Genomic DNA, 20,857 nt, shown 5'->3' on the forward strand with positions numbered 1-20,857 from the left:
GAGGAGCCGTCCTCCAAATCTCAAAGGCTGAAAGTCTCTGAGTGAGCGGTCGGGTCTCCTCGGTGGCGGCGGCGGCAGGCCCGCTAATTGCCGGCGCGGCCTCGGCCAGACAGATGTGGCAGGAAGCAATCATGTGATGAATTGACCCACGTGTTAAACGGTGCCACTCAACCTTTTAAAATCCGATAAACAAGTCAGCGGGCGAGCGCGGCGATCCATACCCTCATCACAGCAAATTTCCTGCTGCGCGAAGGGGTCAACTGCACAGCTCGACCTTTGACTTTGCTATTCTTTTCTTTTTTTTTTTTTTTTGAGACAGTCCAGGAGGTGGCGAGGATGCTAACAGGGACAAATCAGCAGCAGAAGCAGCGGTAGCCGCAGCAGCAGCAGCAGCTGTGGGACCTAAATGCTAATGTGAACGATAACAGAAATGATATGAAACAAAAAACTACTGGTGCTTAAAACACACTCTAATGTGGCTTAATCAAGCCGCCGTGCACACAATAGTGCCGCTCCAGGTTTAATCTCTGTTTTTCACGCTCACATTTAGCTAATTAGCATTAATAACAAAGTACCTGCCGCTGCGACAAACCTAATTAAGACAATTAAAGCCCCCTCCAATTAAACCATACAGATATTTTTTTCCACCTGCTTCTCCAGTTCAGTATTTTTTAGTGCTTTTCCTCCTCATTATCGAAAGTAAAAACCCCTTTTTCTTTACTTGTGCACGCAATAAGCTAGTCACTTCTTCCTGACCTTTTGTAGCATCCCAATGGTGACTTTTATAGCCCAGGTGTTGGCTCTGTCCTCTGAGAGTGCCCCGTTGTCATGTTCCACCAATCATGTGGAAGGTCCAAGACAATGAAAAAGGCCAGAGTCAAAGTTTTAGCAGAAGGCTGTAAACAGAGGGCTAAATATGCACATTTTTTTGTGCTACACACAGGTTTCTGAGTAATTATTAATTTGAGGCTGCTCAACTGGTAATAATAAGGGACCTTTAAATATCAGACGGGGATTTTCTTCTTCGCCAAATGAAATGATTGTGAAGATATTCAATTATCTAACAGTGTAATTGAAGATGTTTTTCCTGACAGTTCTCCGAAAGCCCTAATAACTATTCATCCTTGGTGTTTAAGCAGTCCATTTACAAGTTGTCATTTATTCATTCAATCATTGAAAAAAACATCTGTTGGCGGCAGGGGGAAAAAATGGCAGTGATTAATCTTTTGGGCGGGAGAGGTGAGGGAAATATTTTTTAATACTTAACGCCGCTAATTTCTATCAGGTTGGATCGATTGTCAGATATCTCAGTCTGAGAGACACGTTCACGACGGCGCGCTGATTAAATGCTCCCGGTTCCGAGTCGCTATACAATTCGCCGAGTGATTGAACGCTTATATTAATGTATTGACACAAGTGCTGAAATATTACTTCTTCTGAGTTATGAATGCCATTATCTGGCATACGCCGCTGGACGGCCGCGTCATGGATCATCACAACACATGTGAGCGACACCCATTACCCCCACCGCATCAAACACCCCCTCGTCCCCCCAGTGCCTCTCAATATTTCACCTCAGTGTGTCCTGATCACAGACGAGGGGAAAATAGAGGGGGGGGGGGGCAGAGAAAGATGATGACTCCACTGGTTAAATTTGGCTGCATCCGCTCCTCTCCTTGACTCACTAAATGAGCCGAGTGAAAGATGTTGTGCTCTTCTGCATAAACGCTCGCAGCGAAATAGAGTTTATTAAGACCATAAAAAAACAACATTAAAATTCACAACCAAGGGAGCGTCGCCTGACCCCTGGAGAATGATAAATTAGCCCGTGTTGCTCTAGCAAAACGACCATTTTATACCTTCAACCCACCCCCCTCACACTCCTCCCCCCATGCCCCTCCGGAGCCGAGCCCCGCCCTCACTGTGGAGACGCCTCATTGGGACTCGGAACATTTCCAGCACCACCTGGAGACACACGACCCGGCTGGCACACCGGATGAGACGTTGACATTCACCGACTGGATTTATCTCACGTATCCATGCGGAAAGACGGCTTTTTAAAAACTGGAAAGGAAGAAATTAAAAGCAGGCCAATCAGATTCACTGCCAGTTGAGTCACTCACCAACTGCCTGAAGCTTCCTCCATGACGTAAGGGGTGACTCTCGACTGTGAAAGGATTTAAAGCAACAACAGTGACTTTTTCCACCTTGAAAGAAAAGGTTCAAAATCATTGTTATGATTCGTCGACATCGACTAGAATGGCAACCCTGGTTTTGACACAGCGCCCTTGCTGGCCCGGTAAATGACTTTGGTTGCCTGCCCGGTGCTTTCTCAGGAGAACACAGTCTATACCACTTCCAGTTCACCTGTATCTCTGCAACTACAACCGTGCAGAAGCTAGTGAGCTCAATATCCCTCTGCTGTTGGTGCTGGTGTATCAAGGCATGAAGCAATGATTGATTTCTTAAAGCAGCTCTAGGTAACGTTCGGTGGGAATGGCGAAGTGACGAAGTAAACACGCTGCAGCGCTAGTTTATTGATGTGGGAAAATACAAATAGTTGCCTACCTGGAGCGCTCGTATGTGTTCAGGAAAGACACCAATATGAAATGGAAAGCAGACATTGACAATAACGTGGTAGCAAATTTTATGGTCGAAACGTTACCAAGAGCTGCTTTAAGAAGATGCTGGGCAGGCAACAGTCCACAGTCCTGTACAGTATCAGGCCAACCAGGTTAATAGCAGTAGTGAGAATTTTTTCTCGTGAGTGAAACACAATTTAATTTCTTATTTTAAAGTAAACCCCCCCCCCAAAAAAAAACAAAAAACATACAGATAAAGTTGGGATAAAACTGCAGCATCCCCGCTCATCATGACATCCTGAACAGCTTTTGTGTACGAGTTCAGTTTTCAAGTGGCCTTGGCTTGGTTAGCTAAAGTCTTGCCACACACATTTAGAGTTAAAGCGAAAATAAAAATATTAAATAGAAAAAATAAAATCCCATCTTCACTGTGTTCAGGGCTGTTCTTTGTTCTTTAAATTTAAAAGGAAAGCCAGTCAGTTTTGTTTTTAGTTTTAAACTTGACACTACATCACTTAATCAACAGCTAAGCCTGCAGTCGCTTCTCTGATTTCCTTTATAAGTGCAAGTAGCTTCCTGCTTCTGTCAAAGTTAAAACAGCACCAGTGGTTTTGGTCCCTAAGAAGAAATTCTTCAGGTTATTATCAACACGACTTGCAATATTTCTAGCGGCTCCGGCTGCATTGGAGAGGTGAGAGGACCCTCCTCTCTTTATGTGAAATCACTGAGTGGCGCGAATGACATTTAATTCTGGAGCTCGCGCACCTCAAATTGGATCTGGCGTGGAGCCACGCGGGGCTCACCTTCACCTTAGCGGGTTCGAGCCTGACATTTAAATGCCTGTTGTGTCAAAGAGAGCAGAAGGGCAGAGAGAATAAAAGCCAGAAATGTCTCCAGTAATCTCTCGGTCAATATCAACTGATTTGGGCCTTAATTGCCTCCTTGGTTTTCTAACTGACCACGTCTGGGGTTCTCTCGCCGCAGTCACGGCTGCAGCGCTCACGCGGGACGGGAGAGTAATTGTTGCGTGCAGCCAGACCCTCATTGTTAGTCAGAGGGGCTGAACAACAGATTCCTGTGTGACGGTGGAAAGCTCTCGCCTTCCAGAAGCCGCCGCGAACGTTGCAAACGCGGCTTTGTCACAGAGATTTCAAGTTTGACGTACCAGCACTGACACGAGTGAGGTGAGCCCTTTTATGTTGTTTATTTATACTCCAGCTTGCATTGTTTTTGCCTGAAAAATATATGTTTAACCTTTGAGAAGCGTAGACTTTTCACTCTTCCCCCCCTACAATGAAACAGATCGTTTTCCTCCCCATTTCAAATGAGCGCTTTCAGTGGTTGGAGTCCACAGGGACTGGAAGTGGGTGCAGCATGTGCGCAGGTACGGACTGATCTACTCACTCTGCACCTCAAAGTGACGCTAGAAAGCCGATGCCCCATATTGAGTGACTCGAATAAAGTCGGGTCGGTAAAAAGAATCGAGTTCCTCATCAGTTTCTGATCGTTAATCCGACCAGCAGCTGCACGCTCGCCGCAACAAATCTACCAGGACTAACGAACCAAATCCTCTCTTATTAGCACTATGCTAAGCTAATGGATCAGTAAATAGATTTTTATGCTGGGGCATAAATGCTAATCCCCTCAACTGCGGCGCAGCCGGCGCTGCATGAAGTTGTTGCGAGCCTCGCGGGTGTGTTTGTGTCTCATTAGACTCGGCCGCGGGGCCGCTGATCACCAATCCTGAGATAACAGCGCCGCGGTGGCTGCTGAAACACACTTGTCCACCCTGAGCCTTCAGGATTTTTAAGGGAGAAAAAAAAACATCTGTAGTGCAGATAGAAATATATATATATGTTTCTTTTTTTTGTCCTGATAAGAAACTGTTGGGTCCGGCTCCGATCGCAGCCTCGGGCTGAACCTGCTGTCGCTTCCCCGAGATGAGCGGCGATACACACCGACGACAGCCGCGGGTGAGGAGTAAAACTTTGATGTGGATGTGTGTGGATGGATGTGTCACCGGGAGGCGCGTCGGCTCGCCCGCTCATTTGTCGGATGCTTTGGCGATGAAACATTCATTTAGCGTCGTCATTTATTCAACGTCTTCTTCGTCTTTAAGTCTCCCATCGCTTCCTCCTGGCGGTTCCCTTCAGGGGTGGCCACAGCCAATCACCTGCTTCCATTTAACTCTATCCCCCACACACACACTTGACTAACTTCACGTCGTCTTCCACCACACTCAGAGGTCTCCTGGCAACTTCGGCCTCAGCATCCATCATACAGGCTCCTCCACCCCCGCGTTTTATTTTTGCCTCGCTGCTGTTCGAAAGCCTTGTTGAAAACGATACGTCTCGCTGACCGCGACCCTTCGGCAAAGTCGTGCAATACTTAAGGAAATGTTGTACTTTACCACAAAGTGATGGATGGAAGGAACCTCTGCTCTGCTGTGTGTGATTCTTTTCCACCGCGGCAGCCGAACCTGACAGAAATGTTCAAAATTAAGGACAAAGGAAGCGTTGAAAAAGGAGGAACATCCCTCGAAATAAGCAAATAAATAAAATGAAGTGTCCCGGAATCACATAAAGATCCAAATAAAGGTTCTTCACACTGTTGTCTAACCTTCCCGATGCTGGAGACACCCACCATGTCTCCTTCAGATAAGTAGCAATATATGTATATAGCAAACATCCATAATAATAATAATAATAATAAAGTTCGGGGCCTGCTGCTCTTGGCTTCCAGCAGAAGTTTGTTAGAGGAGTTTTTATTGACAAGAGGCTTAAGAAGAATGTCGTTGTCAGGGGATTGAAACCAGCATATATACACCGAGCATTTTTTTTTTACATTCAGTTTGTTTGAAAATGAAACAAGAAAAGAATCTAACAAAAAGCAAAAAGCAAAAAAAACAAAAAACAAAACCCGAGAGCTCTTTAGGACCGTACTTGCAAATGACATGAAGCGACTTCCAAAGACTTTGAGCCCATTTTGTCACACGTGAAGCGGTTTCCATTAAAACAACTCCAGTTCTGCCAGATCAGAAGTTCTTTCTCCGCTGTCGCAGCCGTGAGCGCTTCGGGTTTTTACCACTGAGGCAGCACTGCGCCGTCGCTGGTCTCCCGCCACCTGCACGCTCGCTCTGCTGCTCGCCGCTAACGCGCACATTATCAACCATCCTTTAAATGACGGCCTGCGGGAGGCGCCGCCGCTGTCACCGCCAGGATGCATTATGCAGCAGCTGCAGCAGCAGCAGCAGCAGTCTTCATCATTACACAACCTCATCACATAATGGACTTGTGGGATTTTGCTCCCGGCTTTATTTACGATTTTTTATTTGGCCCCCGTAAAAGAGAACTTATGTTTTACTGCTCCAGTTTGTTTTCAGACCACGTCGTCCTGTTTGCCAACTAATTGGGCGGATGTTTTGTCTTCTGCTACTTTTCCTTCTTCTTCTTTTTTTTTGTTACCACAGCAGTCGCTCTAAAAATAAGGGCGGTATGAAATATCACTATGAAATATTTATATACAGACGTTCCACTCTGGATGATGAACTCCTTTGGATCGTTGCACTTTAAGTCCGCCACAGATTTTGCAGCTCCGCACCTGAACGCACAACGGCTGTGTGTCGCATCTTTAAAGGTCCCGTGTGTGTGTGTGTGTGTGTGTGTGTGTGTATATATATATGTATATACGCACACAAAGCAGTAAAGGATGCAACTTTTCTTATTGCAGTTGTCAAGGGATTTAAGCAACAAAAAAAAAAAAACATGCAACCTTTGAGTCTGCCGAGTGATGTTAACTCCAGATCCATATATTTTATTGAATTCTAAATTTAGATTATGAAGTAGGTGGAATCTTCCCCGCCCCTGGCCTGCTGGATCCAAAAGATACGACAAATAATGAAAACTGAGGTTTGCACTGGACACAGCGCTGCTCTCTCCCTCTGTCTCTCTCTCTTTCTCTCTCTCTCTCTCACACCCACTCACAGCAAATACACACTGCACAGCTCCCGGGGGGGGGCAGAAACTCTCTTTATATCCTCAAATGCATACAGTAAGATGGAGATGTACACAAGTTCTTTTTTATTTATTTTTTTTAGTACAAAGAGATGGAAAAACCAGCAGGAACAGCTGTTAGGATTCAACGCCGTCTATTGCAAATCCATAATTGCCCCCAACAAGACAAAACCACCTATTTTTTTTCTTTTTTTTTTTTTTTTTGGAGGGGGCCTTTATTTGTCTTGTTTGTGTTCATGTCATTGTGTCTGCCTCCTAATTTTCTAAGGGGAATATGTCTCCTGTGCCCCTCAAGTGTCCTTGATCCTGTCCTGAAATGAGACCCACAGAACATAAAATACATTAGTTGAATATATTTATATATATATATTTATATTTATATGTATATTTTTACACATACACGCACAAAATTCCAAACGTATGAAGCATTTAAAATCAGCAGGTAGCACTTTCCGGGCTGGCAAGAACGTTTCATATCAAAAAATAGTCAATTCAGCCATGAGTTGAGTTGTGATGCCACTCGTGAATCCATTGTAATTACACCAATCTTTTTTTTTTTTTTTTTTTTATGAATTCGTCGCACTTGGAATTGGGCCAAAAAAAGTTTTCTACAATCCCCCGCGACCCCCACCCCCACCCCCCGCTCCCTATTATTAATGAACTGGCCAAAAGAAGGAAAAGTGGAAAACAAAAGTCTCCAAGTCGCCCGTGAAGATTCCGTTGAGACGCAACATCTGCCCAAGCACAAATGCTGCTGCCGCCCAGATGGTGAGTTCTGGCCTGGGTGGCTCCCCCGAAATGAATAATGGATTGGATATGACTTATTTCACAGTGTATTTTGGGAGGTGCACTCACACTCTCTCTCTCTCTCTCTCTCACACACACACACACACACACACACACACACACACACACATACACGCATAGGCAGAAAATAAGGGCCACTAAAATAAGCCGGTGGTCCTCGACTGCAAAATGCTCCCGGTGGGGTTTTTTTTTCTTTTTTTTTTTACAAGATGTGTGAGATTCATTGACAAACCCCCCCCCCCCCCCCCAACAAAACCCTAACTTGTCTAGTCTATGTCGTCACCGCACTGAAAAGCAAACAAACAAACAAACAAACAAAAAAGAATCCCATAAGTTACAATTTGTCCAAAACATTTCAACATCATTGTCCTTCCTGGCATCGTCCGGAACATTCCGCAAGAATTTCTGACCCGCAACTCGTGCTCCTGTGTGTGTGTGTGTGTGTGTGTGTGTGTGTGTGTGTGTGTCTGTGCGTGTGCGTGTGCGTGTGCGTGTGCAGAGATTCTCTGGCGGCCTTGTAAAGTTTCGCCAAGTCAAATGAAAGAAAGGTGTTTAAAAGCTGGAGTCCGCCGAGCGCCGTGGCCCCGGCGCTACCTCTGTTAGCGCGGCCGCTATTCAGTCATTAAAGAGACTTGGCTGGAGTGAAGAGAGAGAGAAAGAAAAACACACCTCGGACAGCTTCATAGCGGGGAGAGTAAAGAAGATGAAGGGCTGACTTCTAAAGAGTCTAAATCAAGCCGCAAAGGTGACGGAGGAGAAAAAAAAAAAACCCACACAAACTTTCCTCCAGAAGAAAGAAAAAATGTAATAAAAATCCAAACGAACAAACAGGAAAAATAAACCTAAGAGACGGCTGCCTCCTCCGCTGCCCATTTGATAAGTGTCCCTCTCTGGGATTATGTCCTATGATGTGTCCGTGAAATTTGGCATGCTGCTCACTCGAGACTTCAGAGACACCTCTGCAGACGTTGGCAGAGGTGATCCGACAAGTTCCTCAGGGAGTTTGTTTATGTAGCTCTCTCTCTCTCTCTCTCTCTCTCTCTCTCTGTCTCTGCTCTCTCTATCTATTTTTTGTCTTTTACAACTCAAAGGTCAAAGCCGGATGTGAAGTTTCAGGTGGTGAATGGACACGATGCGGCGGTGCGGGTGATGAGCCTCCCTCACGTCCTGCTGGAGCACAAAGTCAATAAACCTGGAGAGGAGCGGGAGAGGAAGGGGGGGAGGAGGAGGAGAAGAAGAAGAAGGAGACAGAAAGTCAGGATGTGCAGCTCACCACTGAGAGGACGTCGGGAAGACGGAGGTGCAGCGGCCTTGATCTGCACTTATCCCACAATGCATCACGTTGGGGATGTTTGCACACACTCAGTTACTGTGTGTTACTGGGGGCCAGAAGAGAGAGAAGCTTCAAAGGAGCAGAATAATCAGGGAAACAGGACACATCAGCATGCACATGGTGGGACTGACAACCACTCTTGCAGTGGCCATCTCTTATTATTTAAGGACCACAGTTCAACAAACAGCACAATTAGCCCTCTGTTTGCATCCTGCTCCTGAAACTCTGGACTTTAGCTTCTAGCTAAACGAGCTAACACCTGGATGGGGGTGTGGTCACTGACCTGGGCGAGGCAACTGTGGCCCTCTGTGACATCACAAAGGGCATTTTTCTCGCGTCAAGGTTGGACTTTTCCCATTTCGAGGGAGTTTCTGGACTAATATTACCGCCAGAGAACTTTGACCAGCGGTATTTGGCGTAATGTGAGTGTGAATTCACTTTGAGTCTGTTCGGAAAGATGAAAACGACTGCAACAGAATCAATGAAAGCACTTTCATTAAAGGGGTGTTCTGCCCCTGATGACTTCATTTAGCCACCGTCGTCTGATCGAGCAACCCGCTGAAACGACAACGCAACGTTACACTGGGACGCGTTGCATTGATCAATCCGCTGACGTTTATCATGAAAAATGACCCGGGCTGACAGCGGACAAACGTGACACCCGAGACCGTCCGTATAAATCATTCAGACGCCTCAAATGAGAAATCCGGCAAATCCGCACAGAATTGCACCCATTTTCCCCGCCGCTTGCAAATAAATATTTATGACGCCCCCAACCGCCCAATTCCCACTTTTCCTCTCTGTCCTCGGTAATTGCACGTGATTCATTTTGTTTTCCTCCAGAGGTGGAGGGGAAATCAATCTTAGCGTGCGCACGCCGCAGACTCGGAAAGTATGCAGATTCCAAAAATGCTTCAAGTTTTTGCAGGAGGATGCGGAGCTTCATAAATGGCCTGCCGGCGTTCGGTCTGTTTATTTATCGTCTGCATTTTCCAGGTATAACGTGGGACAAAGCGTAAGTGCAGTGAAGTGAAGAAAAACACAGATAACCACCCCTGATTGCCCGTCTGTAAGTGCATGGATCCAAGGAAAGCCAATCAAAGCTGGAAACCCAGGGCTGGATTGGAAGGACATGTGACCTTCTGTTCCATATAGAACATCCAACAACTATATTTACATAGTCCCCCCCCACCCCTTCCTTCTGTCCTAGAAGCAAAGGCGGCGGAGACATCTTCTCCCTTTGATGTAACAGCAGTGGGACCTTTTTTATATTTTCCATTCATGTTGCTTTAGCCCAATTTCCTCACTGATGCATCAAAGTGACTTGGACCTGAGCAGTGGCGGGCCGGGCGCCGCCTCGCCTCGCCTCGCCTCGCCTCGCCTGGCGCCGGATGATCTTGATTTAAAGCTCAGCGAGTGGCACGCCAAGCACATGATAAATGGACATTAATTGCACATTCGTTCCACTTCTGGGGCTTCGTTGAACCTTTGTACAAACGAGCGGCCGGGGCTCCCTCCCTCCGCTCATCAAGATTTTATTATTGTGCCTGCTTTCTGTGCCGCCGCAGTCAAAGTGTGTCTGACTGCGTGTGTGTGTGTGAGTGGGTCGGGGTAAAAACCACGCGTCAGGCACTGCGCACTTTGTATGCAAATGAGTGGGGGGAGAAGTGCAGGGGGTGGGGGGGGTGGGGGGTGGGGGGAGGAAAAGGAAAGAAAGAACGAAACTCACGTTGTTCGGCCCGCGTTCCTCCGCCTCCTACGACGGCTCCTTGGGTAAAGGCTGCAAGAGAGAAGCAGAAGGTCAGCGGGGAGGCGTCGGCCTTTGCCGACGATTCGACCAGTTTACCCCCCCGCCCCCCTTCCTTTTATCCCCAACTCCTCCCCCCCCGTACGCTGGTTTTGGACGCAGAGCAGCATATGCCCTCTTAAAGACAGATGGCGTCTCTTCCCGGCGCATCTGAGGCCGCAGCGACGCGCCAAAGGTTATTTTGTTCTCTTTCATTTCCAATTTTTCCGTTTTTTCAAACAGCGGCCGAGGACGTCGCTCCCTTGACCAAAAGAAATCTCACCCGGTAATGGGCGCGTTAACGAGTCCAAGGCCGCTCCCCTGCAGCAGCCTCGTAGAATTTATTTATTTCCATCGCCTCGCCCGGGGCGGGGGAGGGGCGGCAGCGCTGCTAAATTCTAATTTCTTTTTTTCTCTCTCACTGCATCCGATGTTCTCCTTCCGAGAGATAAACAGGGCCGCCACCAGACGTGGCGAGCGGCTCCCTCGCCGCCTTGATTTTGGTGAATGAGCCACTTTTGTGCGGATAATGACTCAGCTAATCATAATCAGGAAGCTAATGGTCTGTTTAGCCAATAAGAGGAGCCGGCGCAAGATGGCCGTCCGGACAGCCGGCGCATTGGCAATTCCCCCTGTAGCCTCCCAGCGCCGCCGTGCCAGCGCCGAGCCGCAGCGGAGTGCCGACTTGGTATTCCGCCGCCAGCCCGGCCCGCCATCGAGTCGCCATCCTGTCGTCGCTGCCGCCGTCCCGCGCTCCGCCTGTCCGAGCAGCCGAGCGCCGCCCGGCGCCGTCAAAAGAAATGCGGTCCCTCTGAAGAGGCGCTGATCCATCACACCTCTCTGGCGGCATGTCATCTAAATGCTAAGTACCTCCAACCGCATCTTTAAAACCAAAACAAGAAAAGAAATGAGCGGCGGAGGAGGGGTGTGGGGTGGGGGGGGAGGGGGGCTTATAAGGCCACAATAAGATCTGCCGTGCGAAAACCCCTCTTCGCTTTTTTGATTGCGTTCATTTGCGGGTGGAGGGGTGAGAGGGGGAGGTGGGTGATGTGGGAGAGGGAAGGGGAGGAGAGTGGAGAGCTTCTCCTTCTTCTTCTTCTTCTTCTTTTTCTTAACCCTTCTACAAAAAAGTGAAAATAAAAGAGAAGAGTTTTTGTGATCCGCCCGCCCCGAAGGTTCCTTCAAAGAAAATAGCTTGTTGCCTGATTTCTCTCCAAATGCCGCCGTCAATGCACCTAAGCTGCTCCCAATAAAGGACACCCCCCCACCCCCACCCTCTCCACTCCTCCTCCTCCTACCCTCCCCGTCTCAGTCCGACTGTTTGCTATTGATCGCAGGGAATCTTGCAGCCAGAGTGCTGAAGCGGCAGAAGGGTGGTGGGTGGTGGTGGTGGTTGGGGGAGGGGCAGCAGCACTATTAACTGCTCCTACTAATTAAAAGGGTAACAAGGTGAGCCGGGTCCCTGCGGGATGCCCTGCCCCAGCCCGCTGAGCTGCTTGCCGGTAAACAGCGCTCGCCGCCGCCGCCTGCGGTGTTTACAAGACGCGGATCCAAGGACGTCCGGGCAAAATTCATCTCCCGTCTGCGCCGCCAGTGGGAGGCGGGAGGGGCCTGCTTTGTTAATCGCCCGTGTTTGCCGCAATATTAGGGGGAGTCGGACCCCCGGCTCTGGCCACTGGGAGTCGGGCGTTTCCTCGCAGCTTGCAATCAGAGACGATTGGAAGGGTCTTTGAGATGAGGCCAGTGGAGCCTGGCAGGAAATGAAGGGATTCAATCAACTTCCTGCATTGTTTTTGTTTTTAAAAAAACAAAAACAAAAAAACAGCCCATACATTAGGATTAAAGTGTTTTGATCTATAGTAGCGCTGCTGCTGCATTCACCCTCAAAGGCAACGACAGAGGCGTTTCGAGGCATCGAGGTAATGGAAATGTAGCTACTGATCCTGCCGTCCGGTCGACAGTGTTGTCCAAAAACACCAGGCGGAGGCGTCTGTTGTTGACTGACACCTCCGTCATTGTCCACACCCGTTGTTCGAAGCGCCGCCGTACGTTCAAGTGGAGGCGGGAATGAAGGGAGACGTGGTGGACACGTGGAAGTTGCACGACGGCGCCAGCGCGACTTGTGCACCACTGTCCACCACGTCTCAAGGATGACTGCACAAAAGGTGTTTGTGCACGTTTTGCTAGCCGACGTGGACGGAGGCGGGGTTGGATTGTGTCGACGTCCCTCCCACTCGTTGAACACATTCCACTTCCGTCGCACAACTGATCCCACGATGAGGGCATTGGTCACGTTAAAGGAAAAATGGAAAATACATTTTCCTCATAGAAGTCCTTCAGCTTCTGCCACTTTGCTGTGGCCTTAATGTTAGACGGCATTTCTGGAGGAGGGAAATAAATGCCGACTAGCAGCCCAGCGAGCCGTTCCGGACCACAGCTGCGGAGAAAAAAACAACCCAAAAAATAACTAAGAGAAAAAAAAAAAAAAAAACTCTTTCCTCGGGCTCTCTGCTAACAAGTGGACACCTGCGAAGAGACTCGCAGGCTCCTGGTCATTATCAGGCTCGGCTGCCGTCATTAGGCTAACAAGCACAGCTGAGTCCCGCTGACGAGATGATGCTTCATGGCCGCAGAGTGAGCATCGGAGTGCACAGGTTTCACACCTCTCACTCTCTTTCTCTCTCTGGCCTTCCCAGAGGAGAAGAACATATAAAACATCTGGCTGCTTCTGCTGTTTTTTTCCCCTCCTCACGCCATAATGGAAAGTAAAAAACAGCTATAGTTAGTGTTGTTTATTTTTGTTGAAAACAACATAACTGGAAAATATCCAGAGGTAAATATGCAGAAATGTTTGGAACTTTGTTTTTCACCGATCAGCATTGATTCTCCTTGCAGCTCCTCTGTGTTCTCCACGGACTCAAGCAAGGAAAAAAAAAAAAGAGGCTTTTAGCCGCTTATTCTTCGATCCTTCGCTGGTGTTTTTCAAGCTGCGACAGCTGGTAAAGAGGCAGAAACGTTCAAACACAATTATGGAAAAACAAAACAGTCTTCCCTCAAGGAAGACGAACTGAGGTTAATAATCAATGTCAACGTCAAGGTTTGAAAAAAAAAAAAAAAAACGAACTCTGTGAAGAAAAATCGCAACGATCCATATCTTGAAATGGTTGGGGGGATTACATGCATTTCTCTGCATCAGGGAAAGTGGCATTAAAGGGAAAGTTTGTCCAAAATTGAAAGGCACTAGTGTGTGAGTTTCACCAAAATACACTCCAGCCTCCTTGAGAGGAACTCTGTTTTTGGGACTCGCCACACACGAGACCTGCGTACGAAGACTCTCACAGTAAGACAAGGAAGGAATAAAAAAGTGAAGATCAAGCTCCTAAACACAAGGATTTTCCCTTCGGTCAACAGGAACCATAAAGGAGCTACAAGGAAACAAGCAGCCAGTGAGAGCTTGAGTTTGGTTGAACTGCCCATTTAAGCTATAGGGCTGATCCACTGGTCCGGCATTTATTCTGCGAGTCACGCCCGCTCTCAAAATGATGCGGCGTGAGTGCGGCGGCCTCGTCAGGAAAAACAAAACAAAAACAAAACAGCAAGAACGACAACAATGACGTTGGCTGGTGACGAAAATGGAATGGAATGGAATGGAATGAAAAGCCTTTGTGTTTACCGTGATGGATAACACAAATCACTGATTGGCAAATAGATTTTTTTTTCTTTCTTTCTACATAAATACAGAAAATAATAGGATGAGGAGGGGAAAAAACAAAAACACAGAAGAAGAAAAAGCAGCAGCGGTACCGCGGGTGACTTCTTGATAAAAGTGCACGTATTGGAGTCAACACATGCAACACGGAGAACAGACAGAACAGTTTTTTTTTTTCTAATCCTTTAAACGATGCTGCAGATCAAACTGAGGGTTGTTCTTTAGACCTGCATAAATACTTGATGCGAAAGCAGCATCACACCAGTGGAACCAGCGGCCCTCTGCAACGTTCAAGGACAATAGACGGAAGCAAAAAAAAAAAAACAGCTTTGAATTCACCCCCAGCGCGCATAGGAAATGATCTGAGGGGCAACAACGAGCGGCAGCAGCCTTTCAGTTTCAAAGCGGGACTGCAGACGCCGCCGCCGCCGCCGCTGCCGCTGCTGCCGGACACGCTTCCTGTTTCATGAAAACGTTGCGCGGCTGCGATGCAGCAGGCTGGAGAGCGAGCGAGTCCAGCGAAAAACCGCAAATGGCAGTTCAAAGGCAGCTTGCGACACAACTTCAAATAGGGGCTGCGGTGCACAGAGAGGTGAGAGTGACAGCGGAGGTGGGTGGGTGGGGGGGCGGGGGGGGCGCTGGCTGCAGAGTGGAGCAGACGCACCGCCGGCACTCTGCTCCATTTAGCCTCGTCGCAGGCATTGTATGTTTTTTCACATGAATTAAAAACAAAAACAAAATAAAAATGAAATCCTGCAGCACACAAGCGATCAGAAATACTCCAGTGCATTAAAGCCACTTTGTAGCAATGCCTCCAGTTTCAATCACAGCTTGTCCTGCACTCGGGGTCCCGGGGTTGCTGGAGTCCATCCCAGCTGTCTGAGGCCTGGGGGGGGGGGGCAGGGTTACAGTCTGGACAAGCTGTCTGGAGGCGGGGTCACACAGAGACACGCAAACATCGCCACTCACATGCACACAGTGTGAGTGTGAGTGTGAGTGTGACAGCCTGCCTATGTGGGAGGAGCCAGAGTACCAGGAGAGAAGCTCTGTTGTCTGTACAGAAAGAAGCCGGGAATCAAACCCACAACCTTCTGGCCAACCACTGCATGGGCATCACTGAACAATAGCGAGCCAGGATGAATTTTAAATTGGAGTACTAGAAGTGGTATTATGCAGGTATGATGTATTGTCATATCATCTACATTGCTCTTTTTTAGCATTGGCTAGGCTCTTAGTCACTTCCTGTTTTAAATCTACCGTTGATTTTAATGAAGCAGCAGCAGCTTCTTTCCTGTTCTCTCGTCCAACAATAACACAGACTAAAAAGCCTTAATATTGGAGATTGTACCATGCGTGCGTGACATTTATGAATGCCCTATGAGGAATATACAACGTCTCCTGGCAACACAACACAAGACGGATATTAAAGGTCGACTCATCATTCGCCCAATCTTTTTTTGCCCTGAACCCCCCCCCCCGCATCAATCCAAGCCACTTCACATTTTCTTCACACTCTCAGGTGGTTGTGCCACAGCAGACGACCCAGAAGGGCGCATAGTTCAGTTTCCCACCTCCAGGAAAAAAAAAAACCCACGAGCTCGGTTGTAACGTGCGGCCCGAATGCAGGGTTAACAAGTGTCGTTTCCACACCTCACTTGATGAACTTAAGAGAAACGGGTCAGGTGACATCCTGCTCCATTGTGACCGGCCCAGCGAGCAGCTACAGGATAATCGAGGCTCTCCAATGTCGGAGGGGAGCCTGTTAAACCAACAGAACGACCCGGATGATCAAAGACACAAATGCAAATCCGACAAATTCCTTCAAACTCGACGCAGCAGAAACATTCTATTCAGTAATGCGCCATTGTTGGAATTTCACACGCCGGTACACGGAATTTAATCATTTCATCTGCAAACGAGAGCGAGACGACACGGCATTGAAGGACAAGGCAGCGGCGGCAGCGGGATGAATGTCTAATGCCTGGAGAACACTCAGGTCGCAAAGCCTTCACGACTTTGCGGGACTCAAACATTTCTCCGACGTCTCCATTTGCCCTCCGATAGCTTCCCGCTGCATCAGCCCGCAAAGACCATTTACGATAACAGCGTTCCCGGGCACATCCGCTGCCTGCTGGGCCTCGAGTCGGCAGATCTTTAGCGCCGCATTGCGCCGCCTTCCCTCCGTCTTAATGTTTGCCGCCTCCAACACCCTTATGCACAGGTGACGCCCCACCGAGAACAAATCTCAGAAGGGGGGGGCACGGCGAACGCTGGAGCGGCACAAAAGAAAAATAAAACAGGGCGTGATAAAACAAAACAGGCAGCGGTGCTGCCGCGGTCATGTGATGCATGTCGAGCGGCGGCGGTCCGCAGATGGTCAAAACAGCTTCACAATGGGAGGAAAAAAAATAAAGAATTATAGGAAACTCGAAAAGGTAAAAGTGGAACAGAAAGTGGAAAGCGGAGGCGCCACATCGGCAGGTGCATCTTGTCTGAGCGTAGAAATAGATCACATAGAAAACTTAAACAGCACTGCAGTGTTTGGCACATAAAAGCCACTTTCAGATTGAATTATTCACAAAACTCACAAACAGGTTGCTTGCAAACGACAGATTTAGCGGCGCCATGGACTGGAAGGAGACAAAAAAGGAGGCCTGGCCAATAGTGCCCTTTGTGACATCACCAGTAGGTATAAGCCAAATAAGTAAAGGAAGGATTTTATATTTTTATTATTTTATATTGTTGCTCGAAATAAGGGGTTGGAAATACTTTGGTTTGGTCTAGTTCCAGCACAAATGGTGCACAGCTGCATGCTGGTTAATGCAGTATTGACTTGTCAGCACTTAACTGTACGCATTCACAGACCTGTTTTCATCGGGTTCATGCAACAGCAAGAAGTCTGATGGAGGGGGTGCGGGTTGTGGGGGGGGTATGACCCATCGCCGCTTGAAAACCCTCGACTCCTGACTCATCCATCGAGCGGAACAAAGTTGGGAGAAAGTTTTATTGCACTGAGGGGATGTCGGGAGGAAGCGCAGGCATCACGCCGTTTGTTTTGGCAGCACAACCCGACACTTAACATGAGGCACGATCGCCTCCCCGTCCATTATTCTTCTGGCTTGGCCGGCCTGGAATCGGCCCACAATTCATTTCAAGCGGCAGCGGAGAGTCTGGTGGGTGGAGGCTGGGGGGGGGGGGCTTACGCTGTGCCGCGTCGCCTTTGAGGGCCGGAGCTCATTAGAAGTCGGTCTCTGGTCAGACGCCTCGCCGGCTCGTTTGCCGCAGACATTGAGGCCTTCATAAGCGAGCCGGCGGAATAATCAGCTGTCGGTGGAATTTTTCTCACCTCTTATGAGAGAGGTGAGAATTTCATTACAGCGTAACAGGAACATTTGTATTAGCACGGCGCAGTAACCGTTCACTCGCCTGCGTTCTATTTGTAATGGCCTCCATTCAGACAGCGTTTTCTTCTTCTTCCCTCGCACAGACAATTCTTCTTCTTCTTCTTCTTCTTCTTCTTCTTCTTCTTCTTCTTCTTCTTCTTCTTCTTCTTCTTCTTCTTCTTCGCGGTGACAGAGGGGGAATTATTTTATAGTGACTTGCTTATGTAAAAATAACAACAAGAATTTTTTTATTTTATTTATATATTTATTTAGTTTGATTGATGAATGTAAATGAGAGTGGCAATAAATGTTATTTTTCAAAAATCATCGTAAAAAACTCATCCAGTCCAGGCTGCGCATTGATTTTATGTTTTACAGGAGCTTTTCTGTGACATGTGGACTTTTAACAGTGCATTGTGTGCAGTGACAGAGGGGGAACTATTTTTTAGCGACGTGCTTGCGTAAAAATACAACAAGAAAATTATTTATTTATTTATTTATTTATTTATTTATGTAGTTTGATTGATTGAATGGAAATGAGAGCGGCAAATAAATGTTATTTTTCAAAAATCAAAAAAAAAAAAAATCTAAATCTTCTTCTTCTTCAAATTACCCCAGCCCACAAATCAAGACTTTGTGTCCTATGGCATCTGGTCAAAGAAAGACTAAAAAAAAAAAACCTGCAGAGGAAAGTGGTTGTGATGTCTTCATGTTTACAGCAGCACAGACGGGACGCACACACACACACGCTCACATACACACAAGGTTTTTTTTTGTTCCTTTCTCCCTGGCTGACACGGAAACAAAGAGTGGAGCGCTAGAGGAAGGCCACCAGAGCAGAAGGAGAAGACAAAAAACAAACAACAACATCAAGCACAACAACATGATGCAAGCCTCTCTGACCCACTGGGTCGCACACTGTGTCGGCCCGCTCATTTCGCTACTCCCTCGTGTTGGGCATGAGGAAAAATAAAAGCCCAGCGGCGACTGTTCCATGTCTCTGCAGGTCACACACTCGACCAGCTTTGGTGTTTTTTTTCCGTCTGGCAGCGTCTGGGAGGGAGAAGCTACACGTGATTGGGGGGGAATGTGTGTTGTGCCAAGCGGACCAATCAGATTTGTTCCCGCTAGTTTAGCTGCGTGGGTGGAGACTTGCTCTTGATTCACGTCAGCGGCAAACGGGAGCCCGAAAAAGCCTTCAGTTCAGTTCCCGTTGGCTCCTGTTAGCTAATATCCTCCAACTCCGATCAAACTGGCCACACAGCCGCTGCCTAAACAAGCAGAGGCAGCTTGTTTCCTTTTCCGAGAAAAGTCTGCGTTCCTCAATTCTCAAGTGCGGCCCGGTTTCCGATGGAACGGCTGCCACCGCGGCGTTGGCATGCTAATCTCATTTAGCAGCAGCCGCCAATTAGAACACATCCTTCCTGCTTCTGTGGTTTTGCAGAAGAGCCATTTCTTGCATCCTCGCCTGTTCGTACTTCCCGCCCCGCCACATGCTGATTGGTCAGTGGGATCCAGTGGAATTTCGGGGCCAATTAAGAACAAGACGGATGAGCGGCTTTTCAGAGAGTTAAAAATCCAAAGGATCCAGCCACGGCGGGTGTCATCGCCACCGAGCCGGTCGTGTAAATAAAGATAATGATTTCTCGGAAAACAGTTCTGCGAGTCGTTACGGTCCGAGCCCGACACTTGATCGGCGAAGCCCGATGGCGGAGCTCAAGTGCTCTCAGCTCGGCTCTCATCAATCTCTCCAGCCGCTGACGGAGGAGAAATCATTCCGTCTGTCTCCCTCCCGTCAGTTTTCCACCTGATGGCCATCGCATGTGCATTCGCACCTTACACACACACACACACACACACACACACACTCACACGAACTCATAAGCACGCAAACGCTGTCAACCGTGTGTGCGCCCCCTGGCCCCGCCCTCCAGAATTGCACTCTCCACCTCTGAGAATATCATAGGTAGAACCTTTCAGCAGCTCACTAGTGAAGACAAATTGCTGGCTTGTTGGGGAACGTGTGTGTGTGTGTGTGTGTGTGTGTGTTGGTGGTGGTGGTGGTGGTGGCCTCCAGAGAGTGATTCATATTAATGGCGAGCTGGCAGCAGACAGCGGGCGGTGGCTGCATATACAAACTCCATTAGCGGGTTAGACCGGAGTGTGTGACCTCGCAGTGCCACAGTGTGTTGTGGTGTGTGTGTATGTGCGTGTGTGAGTGCGTGCGCACAAGTTTGCGTGACTGACCTGTTTATCGCTTCATCAATATGTCAGGTCCAGGTTGCTTACTGGGACTTTACTGCAGTGTTTTGGCTGTAATTGGAACGTCGGTGGCAATTCGCAAAAATAAAATGGTTTCTAAAGTTTGCGCTCACGGGAAAAAAAAAGAGAATCAAATTTTTACTTTTGGTCATGCTGTTTTACATTTTTATCCCCAGTGGGAGAGAGAGAAAAAAATTCTTTCATTTATTTATTTTTTTGCATAGAAATTATCTAATTAACCATTCAACACTCCGTGGGACTTCTTCTGTTTAATCATTAAAACATTTCAAGGTTTTGAATTTTTTTTTCCCGAGGATTTAATTTATCTTTTGTTTTGTCGGCCAGATGTTTCGGAAAAATAAAGCTTTTTTCCCCCCGTGTTTCCGTTTCTTTTGGCAGATGCAGCCTGACAGTTATTATTGCGACGTCAACGCGCAAAGAGATAAAAAGTCAAATCCAATCAAGCGCGTTGGCGTTCCTTGCTAAGATGTTTTTAATTGGCTCGGCGGCCGGTGAGAAATATTGATGGCGGCGAGCGCTCGGAGCGGCGGGTGGCTGCGGAACAGACGCTGTAAAAAAAAAAACAAAAAAAACAAAAACTGGCCGACCGCAACCGCTTCTGCAATTAGCTGCTTGTATTGATCGGGGGGCTAAAAGTGCCAATCACGCAACACGCACAGGCGGCGTGAGAACCGGCCGGCCTGCACTGAAACGATAGAAAAAGGGTCAAGGAAAGTTAAACCGAGATGTTTTTTTTAATGCTCATTTGTGTGTTTTCTGTAGAATTCGGTGATATATTTTAATTTCTTTTTTTTATTGGAATATAATAATATAATATATAAAAATAAGGTGTGAGTATCTGTTTACATGTTTCTACCCTCTTGACTCTAAATTCTTTCAGTAATTATATGACTGCAGTTCTGGTGATGCTTCAATGATGTGTTATGGGGAGACTGAGGCTATTTGCACAGCGTCTCCTCGC

The 20,857-nt window shown here is 47.7% G+C and overlaps 1 protein-coding gene across 1 annotated transcript in view; it reads right to left on the bottom strand.

Moving 5' to 3' along the window:
• Positions 1-10,468: 10,468 nt before the first annotated feature.
• The window catches only part of tafa5l (TAFA chemokine like family member 5, like), a 41,521-nt gene continuing 31,132 nt past the window's right edge, over positions 10,469-20,857 (bottom strand). Inside the window, exon 4 of the mRNA XM_076026535.1 lies at positions 10,469-10,515. Within this exon, the coding sequence (XP_075882650.1) occupies positions 10,492-10,515 (24 nt within the window). The 3' untranslated portion in view covers positions 10,469-10,491. The remainder of the gene's footprint in view (positions 10,516-20,857) is intronic.

This window comes from Nelusetta ayraudi, unplaced genomic scaffold, assembly GCF_046127955.1.
Source record: "Nelusetta ayraudi isolate G7.1 ecotype Tasmania unplaced genomic scaffold, CSIRO-AGI_Nayr_v1 ptg000019l, whole genome shotgun sequence".
NCBI lineage: Eukaryota > Metazoa > Chordata > Actinopteri > Tetraodontiformes > Monacanthidae > Nelusetta > Nelusetta ayraudi.